Source organism: Astyanax mexicanus, chromosome 15 (genome assembly GCF_023375975.1).
Source record: "Astyanax mexicanus isolate ESR-SI-001 chromosome 15, AstMex3_surface, whole genome shotgun sequence".
NCBI classification, from domain to species: domain Eukaryota; kingdom Metazoa; phylum Chordata; class Actinopteri; order Characiformes; family Acestrorhamphidae; genus Astyanax; species Astyanax mexicanus.
In genome coordinates, this window is record NC_064422.1 from 29,949,396 (window position 1) to 29,966,609 (window position 17,214).

General features: G+C 38.4%; 1 protein-coding gene across 1 annotated transcript in view; it reads right to left on the reverse strand.

The window, feature by feature from the left end:
• The window catches only part of uts2r2 (urotensin-2 receptor 2), a 39,354-nt gene extending 24,041 nt beyond the window's left edge, over positions 1-15,313 (reverse strand). Inside the window, exons 1-6 of the mRNA XM_007259177.4 lie at positions 15,120-15,313; positions 14,560-14,771; positions 9,594-9,669; positions 9,472-9,514; positions 1,795-1,859; positions 1,218-1,274 (exon numbers count right to left, since the gene is read on the reverse strand). Coding sequence (XP_007259239.3) covers positions 1,218-1,274; positions 1,795-1,859; positions 9,472-9,514; positions 9,594-9,669; positions 14,560-14,771; positions 15,120-15,187 — 521 coding nt within the window. The 5' untranslated portion in view covers positions 15,188-15,313. The remainder of the gene's footprint in view (positions 1-1,217; positions 1,275-1,794; positions 1,860-9,471; positions 9,515-9,593; positions 9,670-14,559; positions 14,772-15,119) is intronic.
• Positions 15,314-17,214: the final 1,901 nt, after the last annotated feature.

The window sequence follows — 17,214 nt, forward strand, 5'->3', positions numbered from 1 at the left end:
CTCACAGGTGTTATATTGTAATGTGATGTGCTGATGAGTTAAAGTGTGAAAACTCATTACATGAAATGGCACCCAAATGGCACAGATTCATACAGGATGTCATGTGTGAGTCATTCATGTGTCATACATCATGAGTCATCATCAAAAGATACACCTGATCATGCCTCTAACATGCAAAAGAAATTTTGGCCACAAAAAAGAAAAGAAATTTCAGGCTGTTTTAGAAGATGTTCGCTTATCATACATTTGTGATCTAATAAAAAAATTATTGAATTAAATTTTTTTATTGTGTTGTATTGCGATCATTGAAAAAATATCTTTAGGGGCCCATATCCTAAAATAAAAAATAAATACATACTCATTTTTACATGACTTTTTCCAAACCTCTTGGAAACAGGCTGTTTTGGTTACAATGAGGGACACACCAAATGTTCATTAACCAAAATTACTTTGGTTAAAATGTTCTATGTTCTGCTGAAAAAGTAGAAATGCTTAATAATTTTCATCAAGCAATAACAAATTTGATAACATTTCTTTGAAAATCAAGATAACAATACATTTAGAATATCTACTATTTGGCCTTTGGACAATTATATCACTTTTTCAATTTGCTTGGTTTCGGTTTCGGTCAAATTTTGGTTTAATTTGGGACTGACAACATCTGTAAACAAAACCTGCTCTGATTGGCTGCTGTGGATTATACTCCTTCCAAAGAAAACAACCAGCTTGAAACAGTAGTAATAATTTTTAAACTGAATAGGCGGGGCTGCAGCATAGTAGGCTACAAGGCTGCAGTACACAGAAGGGCTGCATGATACTGAGCGGAAAAAAACCTGCACTGCAATTTATTTATTTTTTTATTTTTAAGACAATATATTGTACAGCCCTAGTAGACTAAATATGTGAATACATGTAAACGTGTTTTGTTAAATTTTTCCATAGTGTTTCCCCAATAAATCCAATTTGTACTTAGTTTCTACACAGGCCTTTACAGTTTCATAATTAAATGATGTGCAGCATTGTAAGGGTTGTAAGCTTGGAGATTCACATTGCTAAGCTCTTGCTTGTTTGAGAAATGTCTGCTAATGAGTCCTTTGGGAAATGAGGAAATGACTACACTGACTAGCTGTCTGGATGGCTAAATGAATAGACAGATTAATTAGTAAAATAAAGGAAAGCAATCAGTTTATCAGTGTGAAAATGAAGGTATACTCTACCTATAAAGTTTGAAATCTTCCTCAGTAAAGACTTCACTTATTTGGTTACTAAAATACCTGGAAGAAATGAGAAGCAGATGAGCCACAAATGAGATATACTGGAACGGAAAGGTAACATTTGATACACTGCTGTGACCCACTTTAACAGGTCTGCTACTTGAATACAGGAATGCAAATATTGTACAGACATTAAAATGCAAGGTGTGGCTGCTCTATACACACAGACACTGTAGCATCCTGAGCCCGTCAACAGATGCCAGATGTCCGACTGCACTCTGGCAGGCTGACTGAGGGCACAGGATTGCAGCCCTCACAAAACAGAGCAGGTTTAGGCTTACAGAAAAACTTCCAGGTGTCAAGAATAAAGGCAAGCAGCCTGAGAAACGGGAGTCGAGCTCAGCTCGCAATACATTTTGCCTCAGGACTCAGGACCCTGAGGCATACTTTGATGTGCAGATGAAAAGTATAGCGAGACAGGCTGATACAGATATACCGGGTTGAGACGTTCAGTTGAAGTGAGTCACACACAAATTTCCATCCCTGCTTTCTTAATTTCAACTGCGGCTCATTCACTCACCTGTAAATATTGACAAATTTTTTCCCCATAGACAAAGCTCCAGAGTGAAGGTCCAGGATGGATGCCTAGAGACAACAGATTAAACACATGGAAAGATACTGAAGTTTTAGTACATAGAAAAGCTTCAATAGGAGGAAAAAATAAGAGAAAATACGTTAACTGACTCCAGTGGATACCTGAATTGAAAATGCTAGTTATGTGTCTGTATGTCTCTGTATTGTTTATAGTGTATTGTTGCTCTCTTGTCACTGAAACTGTGCTTTTACAACTGTACCAGAACAGGAGTACAATAAAGAGAAAAGAGGTTTTGTTCTGGGGCCAAAAGGGGTACACTGGAGCAATGCCACAGAGCAGGGGTACTCAAACAGGTGTCTTACAGAATTTCAACTGGGTTGATTAATCAAATTAATTTGGATTGTTTGTCAAGGAACCTGTAAAGAACTCTCTTCTATGGCAGTGATTTTCATATTTTGCACTTTACCATAACTGACAAACAAGGATTTAAGGTTTTCTGCCTGTAAGGTTGACGAGAGTTGCTCACTACTCCTAAAGAATAACTAAATTATATGTTTGTTTTTATATTGGTTATATTGGTTTTATGCTTGCCGAAAAAAGTACTGGGACAATTCTTTTTCACTGTTCCTAATTAACAAGGAAAAAGGAGAGTTTATTGAAGTGCCTGTAGATCATGTGAAGTTTTGACAGATTGTGAAGAGTTTTTTTTTTTTTTTTGTAATGCAATATACTTCATTCAGGTATGGACCCAGAAATAGTAATAGTAGGGTTGCAACGGTATGAGATTTTCACGGTATGATAACCGTCTCAGAAAATACCGCGGTATCACGGTTATCACGGTATCACAGTTTGTTACATATATTATTAAACTGACCCTTAAAGAAATTACAACAAAGTTTTTTGTTCAATTAACTATTTATTGTAGAAACTACACCATCAGGTGAAGGAAACCATGTTTTTCCACTACTCTTAAGGGCAGTGTATACATAAATAGTTGATATATAACCAGATCCTGCAGAAAGAGGGGATTTATTTCTGACATGATCCTCACAATAGAGATTTCTATTTTAAGGCTTTCACACCTTAAAACCTTCAACATATGAAAAACAGGCACGTCAGAATTTGAAAATGAACGCATGTAAATGAATGGCGTCTTTCACATCCAGTCCGGCCAGGACCTTTACACGGACACGTGAATCCATCGTAGCACGCACTTCACGCCTGTACCTGCGTGCCCAAATTTCGGATAACTCAACGCTTTTGAGGGCGCTTACCGCATGGGTTATGCACGACTACAAAGAGGTTTTATTTAGGTTCAGATTAAAATTATAAACTAAACACATACTTAGCGCTGCACAGCGGGGTGGTGTTCTCGGAGATGGGAGATCAGGTTTGATGTATTTCCTCCTTTAGCTGTGACTTTACGGCCACATTGATTACAAGCTTGTTGATTACAAGATTACAAGTCTGTTTTCGGGCTGTTTGAATGAGCGAAATATGATCAGAATTATGTTAATTAACACTAACATAGAAGCATAGAACTATTAAAATGATTTTTAAGAACAGCTAAACACAGTGGAGAAGTTCGGAGAAGTTCACGTGCGAGAGAGAGACACAGAGAGAGAGAGAGACAAGAGAGTGAGAGAGAGAGAGAGAGAGATTTGCGTGTTCTTGTATGAGCTACTCACAGGTAAAGATTCTCTTTTATCTCCTCGTGCTCATATTTTAGTCCAATACATAATTCTGCAGTTTCTCAGTGTTTTCTGTCGTATTTTGCGGCTAGCGCGAGCGCTTACAACTAACACCGCGGGCCGCGAGGTGCTGCCGCTGTTATGCCGAATCCGACTCCCTGCTCAATCCGACTCCCGCTTCGCAGACCGAATCGGCACAACACCTCCCGCTGTAGAACTGCGGGAGTGAAAACAGCGCTTATAAATGAGTTAGTTAAGTTTCACTTTCAGTTTTCGTTATTTGGTTCGTTTTCATTAACAATAATAATTGGTTACTTAGCAACATTGTGATTATCACACCAGAGCTTTATTTAAAAATAAAATATATAATTAAAAAACAGATGCCTACATCTCAGACTATTTTCTGGGTCAGGTCTGGTTCGGGCAGAGAATCTAAGCTCTAGTCTGATGCACTTTCTGCCGTTCTCACCGCTGTGTGCTGAGTAGCTGAAGCGGAGCAGAGTTGCGCATGCGCGGGGGAGTTTCTCCGCTGGCTTGCGTTTTACCGGTAATAAGCAAACACACACGGTATGATAACCGTGCATTTTAATACCATGGTATACCGTGAAACCGGTTACCGCTGCAACCCTAAGTAATAGAAGACAATATCACACACAATGGACAGCACAGTGGATGGAAATGATTGTGAATGTCTGGCTAAAACTGTCCAGACAAACACACATTGACTACCTCTGCCAAAGAGTAACAACTGGCTCTTCATGTTTTCTCAACATACCCTTTAAACTATCAGCTTTTGGAAGAACCATATTTATAAATGAGATGTCAGAATGAGAAGAACCATTTAAAAGTAGCTCCACACAAATATAGTAAAAAGATTTTCCTAGAACCTAACATCCAAGCCAAGAGCTGTTTAGGAGCGTTTTATTTTGAGAGCGTACACTCTGTCTTCACGTCTTGCTGTAGCTAATTCCAGTGGCAAGCAGGTGGATGCATGTGAGCTGAGGTATTCCCTGCTCTCTGTCTCAGCACAGCATATGAATAATTCCGGATTGGCCTGGCTCGTTCTCAAACACTCACACACACACGCACACACACACTCCACATCTCCACCTCCAGCTTGAGACACTTCATAAAAAGATGCTCTGCATGAAACCACAGCAAGTCTGGGTGAGTATCTTAACTCTAAGCCTCTTGGATGCAGCCGTCTTTAGGCAGTTCTATAAAACACTAATATATTAAAAGCAGCCTGGAAACTGTGATATGAGTCACAACCTCTCAAATCCACAAAACAATTTTTCACCATAACATCATGGCAACAAAAAGATACTTTTTCTAATATTACTGCTCTTTTATCTGTCATTGGTGAAGCACTCAATATGAGTTGTGATAAATCAGATCTCCTGATTTTAGGGATGCTGTTTATTCGAGTACAGAATATAATTTAGCTACAAGAAATTATATTTCTCCACTGATCTTTACAGAATGTCTGCAGCAGGAAATGTACACTGACATCCCAAAAGGTCATAAGATAGCAGTATATAAACTGATCACGGAAAAAGCTTGGGGATGAGCAAACCTATGTAAGTTGTGAGGTGCTATCTTGTGAGGCTGGACACTAGCCAGTGTGCTAAAGGAAAAGCTGCATAGTGGGTATGATAGTGGGTACCAGATGGATTGAATATTTGATTTCTGAAGTTCTCCAGATATTTAACACAATTTAAGTGTATTATGTGTGTACCAGAAATACACCAAAGAAGGCATTACCACCCAAAGTGGACTGCACAGTGGGTGGAAATGATTGTGACCAGTGGTTTTTGGCTAGAAGTACAGGTGTGAATAGACTCAGGCAGGCATCACAACCACATAACAGGAGGCCCGACACACACACACACACACACACACACACACACACACACACACACACACACACACACACAGCATATCCTGCAAGGCAGAGTTAAAAGTCATCCAATAGAAGTATGTAAATTGACTGTGAAGTGTTTTTATAGGATGGCTTGGGAATGTCCACACTTGTTGTGAGTTGTGAGGTGTTATCCTGTGAGTGTGGTCGAATAAACACTGGCCAGTGTGTTCATAGCAAAGCGCCATCAATTATCAAAAAAATTGTCTGGCAGTGTTTGGCTAGAATTTTCTTTGTGAATAGACAAATGATTCAGCAACATCTATTGCAGAAGACATCGAACACATATCCAGCAAGTCAGAGCAGAATTCTTTAGCTTTGATTGGACATGGCAAAAGTCATGGGACACAACATTCATTTACTCTCATTTCTTATTTAAAGTGATTCACATTTCAATCATGCTATACAAGTAGGTGAATGCAGCTTTATGGGTGCTGCCCATGGATTCTTATTGGTATATCACTAACCAGGCTTTGGTGTCGATGCCTGGTGACGGAACCTATCCCCAAATTGCCACATGGACTTTATCACATTCCAAAAACACAAAGTCAAAAAATACACCGCTAAGGTTTTCTCCTCGACTAAATATGCTATCTGTATTCATGCACACCACCTTTCACTTTGTCCTCTCCCCATTCTCTGAATATCAGTCTATCTCCATTTATACTGTCTTTGCTTTACATGTCTGTTATACCTGTTCTGTTTTTGGAGCATTTTTGCTAACAGTGATAAATTTAAATTAAATTAATTTAATATACAACATGATTTCAAACCAGATCGTTTTTTTATATAACCTTGAAAAAGCAACAATGCAAAATATAAATGCCATTCAAAGCAGAACAGTAACATAGTCCCAACTAATATATTAATTGTTTTTTTTTTTTCCAAATTTTTCCCATTTTCTCCCCAATTTACATGGCCAATTACCCAACCCACTCATTAGGACTCCCCCTATCACTAGTGATGCCCTAACACACCAGGAGGGTGAAGACTAACACATGCCTCCTCCGATACATGTGAAGTCAGCCATCGCTTCTTTTCGAGCTGCTGCTGATGCAGCATTACCGAGCAGCCAGCACGCTTAATATATTACTTTTTAGTACTTTAATTTACTCTTATAACTGTATTATTACATTACTATATACGCATACTAAGACTAACATATTTTAGCTATCATATTAACAGAACAGAATTACTTGGAAATCCTAAGAAAAGTAAATTTTTAAATATGGTGTAAAATTGATGTAATCAAATACTGCCCTCTAGTGTATGTTACAGCAGTGTGCATTCATTAACAGTAGAGTTAATCAGTCACTGACAAGATTCAAGAAATGAATGGGATTTCAAAACGGTTAAAAATGATCATAAGTTTGAGTAAGCCCATCCACATAATGCATTTTTTGCATTATGTTCTATTATATATCATACATATATATAGTCGTGAACAAATCTGTTGGTACCCTTACAGCTCACTGGAAAATGCCTCAGGTGATGAAATACATAAAAAAGCAGTTATATTATATACTGTATACATGCATGTCTTAAGTGGATTGCAGAGTAATGTAGAATAAAAATATAAAATAAACAATAACTTTAGATGATGGGTTTCACTTTTGAGTTCTGATTTTTCTTTGAATGAGTTTCTTCTCGTCACTGTTGCTGTTGCTTTCTCAAAATAAGCTTCTCTGTAAAGCTTATTTGTGGGGCGCCGAGTGGTCCAGCGGTCTAAAGCGCTGCCACTATGAGCAGGAGGTCGCCGGTTCGAACCCCAGCTCATGCAGCTTTGCCATCAAGCTGCCGGCGTCAGAGGGAGCAAAATTGGCCCTGCTCCCTCTGGGTGGGTAGATGGCGCTCTCTCCCCACATCACTCCCACGGGGATGTCTGCAGCACAGGGCGTCTGTGAGCTGATGTACTGGAGCCGAGCCGCTGCGCTTTCCTCCAAGCGCGCTGGCTGCTCGGTAATGCTGCATCAGCAGCAGCTCGAAAAGAAGCGGTGGCTGACTTCACATGTATCGGAGGAAGCATGTGCTAGTCTTCACCCTCCTGGTGTGTTGAGGTATCACTAGTGATAGGGGGAGTCCTAATGAATGGGTTGGGTAATTGGCCGTGTAAATTGGGGAGAAAATGGGAAAAAAAAAAAAAAAAAGCTTATTTGTGAATATCACTATATAAATACATTAAAACATGCTGTAATATGAATTGAACATCTTCATCATTATTATACATTTAATTCTCTAAATGTATTCCTAAATTGGGAGGCCAATTACCCAATCCACATTTATATTATCTTATATCATATGATCACAAGCAATGCCCTTAACACTAGAATGGTGAAGGCTAGCACATGCCTCCTTTGACACATGTGAGGGCAGCCAACACTTCTTGTCCAACTGCTGCAGATGCAGCATTGCTGGGTATCCAGCACAATCAGAGGAAATCACAGCCCCGACAGGTAAGATACATCAGCTTATAGACACCGGTTCTGCCCAGCGTCACACTATGAGTGATGTGGGAAAGGAGCACTATTTATCCACCCCTGAGAGACAAGGGACTACTGTACTCTCTCTGACTCCAGCTGCTGATGGCAAGGAGCAGGAAATGGCATTTGAACAATAGTGACTGTGCCTTAGTCTGTTAATGGTACCAACAAAATTGTATAAATAATTGGATTACAATGATCTTTCAGACTAACAGTTTTCTTTAATCAGTGTCCAGTATGTCTGTGATCACTGAACATGCACTCATTAAAGCAAAGTAAGGAGCTGTCTGAGAAAATTGGGCAGAAAATTTTTGACAAGCATATTAAATGGGAAAGATTCAAGACATCAGCAACATGGTGTCTCCTACATTGTGCCTGTGACTACTGTTGCAAATATTACTAAACAATTAAAGATCTGCAAGACAACAGCCAACCTCCCTGGATGTGGCCATAAGAGGAAAATCAAGCCCGGACTGAGAAGAAGAACAGTGCGAATGATAGACAAAGAGCCAGGGAAAACTTCCAAAGAGATACAAGCTGAATTCCAAAAACAAGGAACATGAGAGTCTGATCGATTTTTGAGCAACAGTGGGCTCCATGGGAAAAGACCCAGGAGGACTTTAGTGTTGAAAGGGGAACATAAAACAGCCAGACTGGAATTTTCTAAAATGCCAATCGACAAACCACAAAGCTTTCTGGCACATCACACCAGCTCTGTTGGGGTGGAAAAATGAAGCTTTCAAAGAAAAGAACATCATACCTACTATGAAACATTGAGGAGGCTAGACTGTTTTTGGGGCTGCAGCTGCTGCATCTGGCACTGGGTGCCTTGAACCTGTCACAGACACAACGAAATCTCAAGACTATCAAAGCATTATGAAACAAAAGGAACTGCCAAGATTTAAAAGTCTGTCTCAATCAGAGGCTACCAGTCCTCTAACAGGATAGTAACCCTAAACACTCAGCTTAAAGAACCCAGCTAAAAGCATGCTCAGAGGTGACCGATACATCAGCTAACAGACACCTGTGCTAAGCAATATAACACTAGGAGTAATGTTTGGAGAGAGAGAGAGAGAGAGATACATATACCCACACAGACAGAGCAAACCAACTGTATGTACTCTCTCGGACTCCGGCTGCTGATGGCATTCAGCACAACACAGATTCAAACTGGTGACTCTCAGATCATAGTGAACTGGGCCTTAGTCTGCTGGGCTACTCAGAGACCTCTAAATGACACAATCAGGTTTATTGTTACCCCTAGAAAATCTTAAAAAGAACTGGATTACAATTATCTTTCAGAGTAACTGGATGGTTGGATGAACAGACAAATGGATGGATGAACCTTTTTCACTAAATTTACTTTTACCGTAATGGGAAATTGTTTTTGGCAGTCTGTCAGACAAATACATAAAAACATTGCTATTTTTTCCCTTTAAAGTGCCAATACAAGCATTATAAAATCTATACTGTTAAATTTAAGTTACAAGGGTGCTAGACATAGTTATACATTTTTTTTTTATTCTAACTATTCTATCAGATACAGTACAATATATCATTGTGTACTCACGCCACCATCTGACCCTCCAAGTGCTAATCCTCTCTCTGCTAACCTGTGGATGGAAAGAGGACATCATACATGTGTGTACTCAGATCCTGGATGTGTTTAAGAAGGACAGAGTGCATGTTCACCTCTTTAGGATCTGGGCCTCCTCTTTGGTCACCACACTGTCTGTAACAGCTCGGCCACATTTGGTAGGCGTACAGCCTGAGAAAAGAACATACCACATATATCAGCACAGCCTTACATTATGTGAGACTATCATCTACTATACAGCTCTATGGGAAAGGTCAGTACCCTGAAGTGCTGGGGTGTAAATACAACAAAATCTGGAATATGTGAACAAAATTAGTAGACATTAGAAGTCATCCAAAATGACCACATAAACAATGTTCAAGATCACAATCAACTAGCCATGACTTGGGGTGGGACAATACATCAATAAATGTGATGTATGATTTTGTTTCATTTATCATAATATATCAATATGTGGCGTCAAATATATATATATATTTTTATTTATTTAAACATGTGCACTCTAATCTCCCTAAGATTGGCACCCCAATTTGCCTTACTAAAGTAAGCAGTAACTTTAGTAAGGCAAATTAGTCTACGTAGGGGCGCTAATTAAATGAAAAGGGGAAAACCTGTTTCTGTGAAACTGACACCAATAAATCCATAATTCTTGGTATTTGATTATTTAGATGTATTTTATCCTCTTCAGCAACACAGATGTTGCGTAGTATCATAGAGAATTGTCTTGCAATATAAATTGAGTATCATATCATTGTTATCGTGGGCGACATATCATGATAATATCTTATTGTGAGATGCTCCGTGATTCCCACCCCTAACCATGACACTTTTATGTTCTATTGATTTAATTATCCTTTAATCCTAGAAGCAGATGGATCTGGTGCAACTTCACTGTACAACAAGGTGCCTGGCAATAAAATCACTGATCAAAAAATAGTAAAAACCAGCAGCACTTGTTGACTGGAGAATTTCCGATTTATTAGCAATACAAGATTAGCGTTCCAGCATTTCACTTCATCAGGGTTAAAAGCTTTGAATGGTGGGTGGTGATTTTTTTCAGGGACAACAATAGCTTTAAAAAAAAAAAAAAAAGAATATCCCATACACATACGCTGGAGGCCAGTGCCAAAAGTCATGGGATAGCTATATGTAAATTGAGCATGAAGTGTTAAATTAGAGGACAGCTTGGGAATGCCCCCACTTGTAAAAGTTGTGAGGTGTTATCTTGTGACTGAGGTTGCAAGCATGCTCATGGCAAGGCGGCGCAAATAATCAAGGTGAGTTTAAGTGAGGACTGATAGTGGGTGCCACATGGATAAGTTTGTCACATTCTATTTTTGTTTGTCATGTGGACATTTAAAATTCCTCAATTTACAGTGTTAATATTTGTACTGAGGAATACATCATAGAAGGCATCACCCCAATGGACAGCACAGCAGGTGGTAATGATCGTGATTGTAACATCAGGCAAGAATTGTCCGTGCAAATAGGTCAGTGCAGCATTCTTTAGCTTCTATGGAATGTGGTAAAAGTAACGAGACAAGATACTAGTTCCCATCCAAAATTATTTGACAAGTAAGGGGTTATTAATAAGTATGGTATTTAGTAGGCAATCTTTTTTTTCAAGTGATTTATAGTAAAATATGTTAGACAGGTAGATGAATGTTGTATTATGGTTGTTATTCATACCCATGTGGTCTGTACAAACAGAAAACAACTCTGGCAGAAATCCAATTTACATTCAATGCAGAAAACTCTACACACTTATCCTGCAGGTCAGGGCGATTTTTATTAGCATACGTGTGACATGGTCAAAGTCATTGAAGACAAAACTAGTCTTATGTTCCTTAGCATTTGACGTGCCAGTGTAAATGAGTGCATATGTATGCGTATTTCAGCCTTTATTGCTAGACCAGTACTGTATGTTACATAGCAATCATTTCAGATCACAGTTCCCAGCACATTAAATCTGACCACTACATGTGAGATTTGTTGTTGGCTATCTGACCTTGAGTGTTTTCCACCCTTTCAGCCTTCTTCTCCCCATCGCTGATTTACAGCAAGTTGAGACTGTAGATGCTGAAGGGGGTTGAAGCAGTGCTCATTATCTCCAGCACCGTCTTTGTTTGGGGTGTGTGGAGTCTTTTGATGCCAGTGTGAGGGCTGGTAATGAGTTCCATATGGAGTGATTGCAGCAGAGTCCGTACTGTCACTCATAACCTGAGCATCTCACACACTATCTAACTAATCAGCCTGTGGATTTTCCACCGCCTTTTTGTTTATTTCAGCAGAGCAAATCAGCCCTGCCTACAGGAGAAATATCATCTAGTCTGGTAAAATGAGTTAAATCAGTGTAAAACAGAGGGTAAGGACTGTTTAATGTGTCAGTGCTGCTTTTGTCTTCAGTAAATTTGCCCTCAGCGTAAAGAAAATGTTCCTTTTCTTTTTAAAAGTCTTTTATTTTCTGTCATTTGGGTCACTGAGCGCTGCCAGTTGCCTTGAACTAATGGAACTGCAAGGGCGTGAATTTCAATTCCACATACTGTGATGCAGCTCCATAATAAAGCTGCCGTCTGCACAATCTCATTTAAATCACACAAACTCCTTCAGAAAAGCTTAAAACAAAACTTTAATTAGATTTTAATATGAACTTCCATTCTGTAGCAATTAAAATGAGCTAATAAAAATGAATTGTAATAAAACTGAACTGAATTTAATTCAATTAAACAATGGTATTATTGGCTGCAACCAAAACAGACAAAATGAATAGATAAGCGAAATCATGTGTAAAAACATGAAATGAGTACCAAGCTTGTATCAGTACTTATTTGATAATTGTACGATCATGCTCCATGAATAATAGTGCTGAGAATATACCCCTGAAGTAGGGCTGGGCAATATATTGTTATTTTATTTTACAATATATTAAGTTATTTTACATAAGATTAAAAAGTACCATATTGCAATACTGGACTGAGTCTGGTGCAAATAATGCACTAGAAATATTGTAATTAATGGAGCAAGATAATGACTTAAATTACAAATTAAATTAATTAAATCATCACAAACAACAAAATCCAGTACAGTTTACGGAGTAAAAAACACAGAGTGCAACTGTGTTTTGTGTATTAATACACAAATGTTAATTAGCTTAATATTTACTATTTAAATAAGCTTGCTGCATATTTTGTGTTAACAGTTGTTACTAACAACTGTGTTACTAACAGTTCTCAAACATCTCAAAATGAATGTTATTAGAAGAAAAACTAAATAAACAGACCAGGTGTTGTTTCTGTTAAGTTCTGCTGTTTTGTTGCTGCCTGTGGCACTGGCAGGTGCAGGAAAAAAAAATAATTACAACTTACAGTTACCCAAGAATTAAGTGCACTATTGCATGTGTGCACTAGAAAATATTAGAAGAAATCGGTCTTGTTCGGTAATATGAATGCAGTCACTGTACAGCCAATTTTATCAGGAGCAAATATTCCTTATTAGGCCAGTTTGAGTATAGATTTCTAAAAGCCATATAGTACTACAGTACTTCTGACTTGAGACGTGCAATATTCATGTATTGTGGTTTTATGCAAATCTATAATAACTGTCATATACAAGCGATGAAATTTACTTGCACCGATACCACTTTTTTGTTCCAATACGTATTCCTGATGTCAGTACTGAGTATATAGGTGATAGGTATCTAATAATCAATTTTTTTTTTTGCTGATTTATTTTTTATAAATACTTTATTCTGAATAAGCTTGAAATAAGCATTTATTGAACTAATGCATTTACGTGTATATGTGTTTAGAACCATAAAACCTGCAACAGCTTAGAAATAAGCAACTTTCAATTTTGTAAGACACACAGTTCATTGTGGTTGGTACATATTGGTGATGTTTGATAGATATTTCCTGTCCTGTTACAAATACTGCTGTTGCAGATTTTGTAGCAGGTCATAGCACCGACAAACTGCTCAATCAAAATGTATTTCATGGTTTCTGTGTTTTCTATTGTCAATATCAGTACTCCATTTAAGTGGCAATATAAATACTGCCACTTGGGACTGGGTGGTTAATGGAATTATTTGATTAATTGAATTACTGTTTTAATGTACTGTTTAATTACTGTTTTAACTTTCAAAATAGGATGATTGTACATGGATTGTACGCCTTTATATATAGAAGCTTACAAACGAAAACTCAATAGATAGACATGTGCTTCTTTCAGAAACTTGTAAAGAACTCATATGTGGCAGTGATTTTTATGTTTTACACTTTACTTTAAATGAAATACATAGAGGTTATGTTTGCACCTTGTTTAATATAAAAGCTAAATGTAAGGTTGAAGGGTTCTGCTTACTATTTTTAAAATATAAATTAAATATATAATAAATTAAAAAATGAAGTTATGTAAAAACTAAAAATCTAAACTGTAATCAAGAATTGTGTAAAGGGCTAAGAGTGGTCCAGCGGGCTAAGCACTGTTACTAAGATCAGGACATTTCCGGTTTGAATACTGCTCATGCAGCTTGCCATCGGCAAATGGAGAGCTGAGAGAGCACAATTGGCCTTGCTCTCTCTAGGTGGATAGATGGCGCTCTCTCCTCACATCACTCCTAGGGTGATGTGGATCAGCACGAGGTGTCTGTGAGCTGATGTGATGCTACTCTGCAATTTGTAGTTTTAAAAGGGTGGTGGTTGACTTTACATGTGTAAACCCTCCTGGTGTTGGGGCATCACTAGTGATAGGGATTGGGTAATTGGCTGTGTAAATTGGGGAGAAACTTATTAATTAACAAATTATTTTAAAAATGTCTATTATCAGCAATGGATATATAGGATAGTTTTTTTTTTATATAATTTTATTTCTATTCCCCCCCCCCCCCCCCCCCACTTTCTCCCCAGTTTACACAGTCAATTATCCAACACACTTATTACTCCGATAAATATTCCTGCAATATCTGATAATACAGATACAAGTTATGTTTTTAAAAGAAGAAAATAGAGAGAAAATGAGAGGTGTGTAAAACGAGAGGGGAGTTCTTTATCACTACTAAGTTACCTGGGAAGCGCTTGTGGTTTTCATAATCTTCAGAGCACTGGACCAGGAATATTCTGGGCTCTGTCAGGACCTCCCCTCTTGAAACCAGGGTCTCAGTGAATTCATCACTCAGGCTCAAATACAGCCATGTCAATGCAGCAGTGAGGACAGTCAGCAGGAGCAGGAGAGGGATGTAGCTTCTCCAAGTGAAGGCCTGCCTCTGTGCAATAGCCCTGCTCAACACATTCAACACAGGTACAGAAAACAAACACAGAAACATAAATAGATACATCTCTTTCTCTCACACCTGTAGGAACTGTAGCTACAGCACAGCAGAAGTTCAGTAGTTTACCCTGCACTGAGCCTAAACCAGCATTTCCTATCTTACAAATAAATAAGAAAAGTAAATACTGCCTGCCTGTCTACAGCTAATAAACAGGGTACTAATTATAATTTAGTACCACAGTAATTACTTTGGCGTTATTCTGGGAAATGTTTGGACTTTTATAAGCATGAATAACTCCAGTCCTGTTTTACAGACCTGCTGTAAGTCAAGCAAACTGACTAAAATGAAATGTTACCTTTTAATCTTTTTCTCAATAGCGCTAGACTCTGGGCTTTTAACGTTTCCTCGCCTCTGCACAGCCATACTAACACCAGCAGCCTGTAAAACTCAGTTCAACACTCCCATTCACTCCACACTGAACACCAGCCCGCCTCACAGCGCAGCACACGAGCACACTGGCTCAGTACCGAGCGAAGCTGACGACTAACTGATTCATTTCTATATTTCAAAATAAAAGCCCTATAAAATAGTTACCTGGAAATTAAAGTCCGCTCTAATAAACTGAGTAAGGTATAAAAAGGTGAAATTTCTGTATAATATAACACTAAAACCAAATGCCGGGTGTTTAATTTGTGTCAGTTGGTGTGCTCGTATTCTGTCGCGTTATGCTACCCATCGATACATGCCTACTAAAGGCACTGCGCATGCGCTGTCCTACGCATTTAATTACTGCTCGTGTTTTTTATAATAATAATTTTTTTCTTTTTTTTGTGCATTAAATATCTGGAAAAAAATCTGGAATCACTGTCATTGCACACAAGTGCAAATGAAAATTATTATTAATGAAAAAAAGATATTTATAAAAATACAGTCATTTGTATAATTAAAATATTAATTATATATATTTTCTATATTATATATATTAAAATGTGCTGATTGCTGTAAGCTATGCCGGTTTGTGTGCCGGTGTTGTGCCGAGTTCAGCACCCCCGCCAGAAAAAGCATGCACCTTTCTGTTGATCCAAACATGAAATAACCGTGAATGAGAAAACCGTGACTTTTGGTTCGTATTTCTGAGAACATTTAAAGTGGATTATCTCCACTTTTATCAAGAAGATGGTGCAAAGTACACGCTCCAGAAAGGGTCTGGTTTAATTAGGCTTTTTTCTTTATCTCTTACGAGTCTGCGTAGCTTAGAACAGCATCTTGGGTATTTCCATTTTTGTATGCGTAAAGTAAAGTATATTTATTTTTCACCCTCTGCTGCTTTTAAAGCATGTTTTAAACCAAGAAGACGGTGCATGCGCGCTACTGAGAGTGGGTGCATTTCATAGGAGGGGTGCTGAATTCACCTGTTTGTGTGCAGGCTACTTTTAGATGTCAGGCATAACGCGCCAGCTGGTTTAAGGTGTGCCAGCTGCTGTAAGTATGCAAAAAAAATGGCTGTAATATAGAACTGTTTGGTGCGTTTGCTGCTTTAGGATGTGCTGCATGGTGTTTTGGCTGCTCATGGATGTGCCGGGTGGTATAAGAGGAAATAAGAGTTTAAAGTTGAAGTGTGCCAGGTGACTGGCTGCTTTATGAACTGCCAGGTGAAATGCTGGTCAGCACCAGACAGCCCTCTACTGGAGAAATGAATTACACACACAAACTGAACTATTCTTATAATGCCCATAAGAGCTTCCCACTAGAAAAACAGAATCATACTTAATAATAAAGTGTGTTCATGTCATTGTCAATAACAGCTCAGATGCAACACCATATTTTAACAGGTTTAGTTTGTGATCTGGCAACCTGAAAGACACTCAATATGTCTCTTGTACTTAAAATGCGTGAAATACTAATTGAACCCCAGTAGAATTTCTACAGCTCTTCTTTGGTGTAGTTAGCTATACTGTACGAACCTACTCTGTTTTAATATTGCTGCTGATGGCTTTAAGACATTACTGTAGACATGCCTCCAGCTGTAAGATGTACTGTATTATGTGTGCCGGTTGCTGTAAAACGTGCCAGTTTGAGTGACGGCAGGTATGTCCGTGGCTGCAAGATGTGCCAGCAGCTATGCCTGCTAGTGTAAAATACGTCAGATGACGTGCAGGTAGATATACTGTAGCAATATGGGACTGTTGGTGTATCTGTCGTTACCTTTAACTACCTAAGGGCAGTTAAAAGTGACAGTGACCTGATGAGTTCTAATTTTGGGGCCAAATGCTGTTATGAATTTTATGGTTTAATGCTCTCACGTGAGCAGAGTCCCCCTACTAAATGAACAAATAAAAAAATTATGATCTGCAATCTTTTTGTAAAAGTAAGATACTAATCTACCTGTTCCAACTTAAGAATGGACAAGCCAAATAAGATTCACTTGACTGGAATTAGTGAAAGTAAGG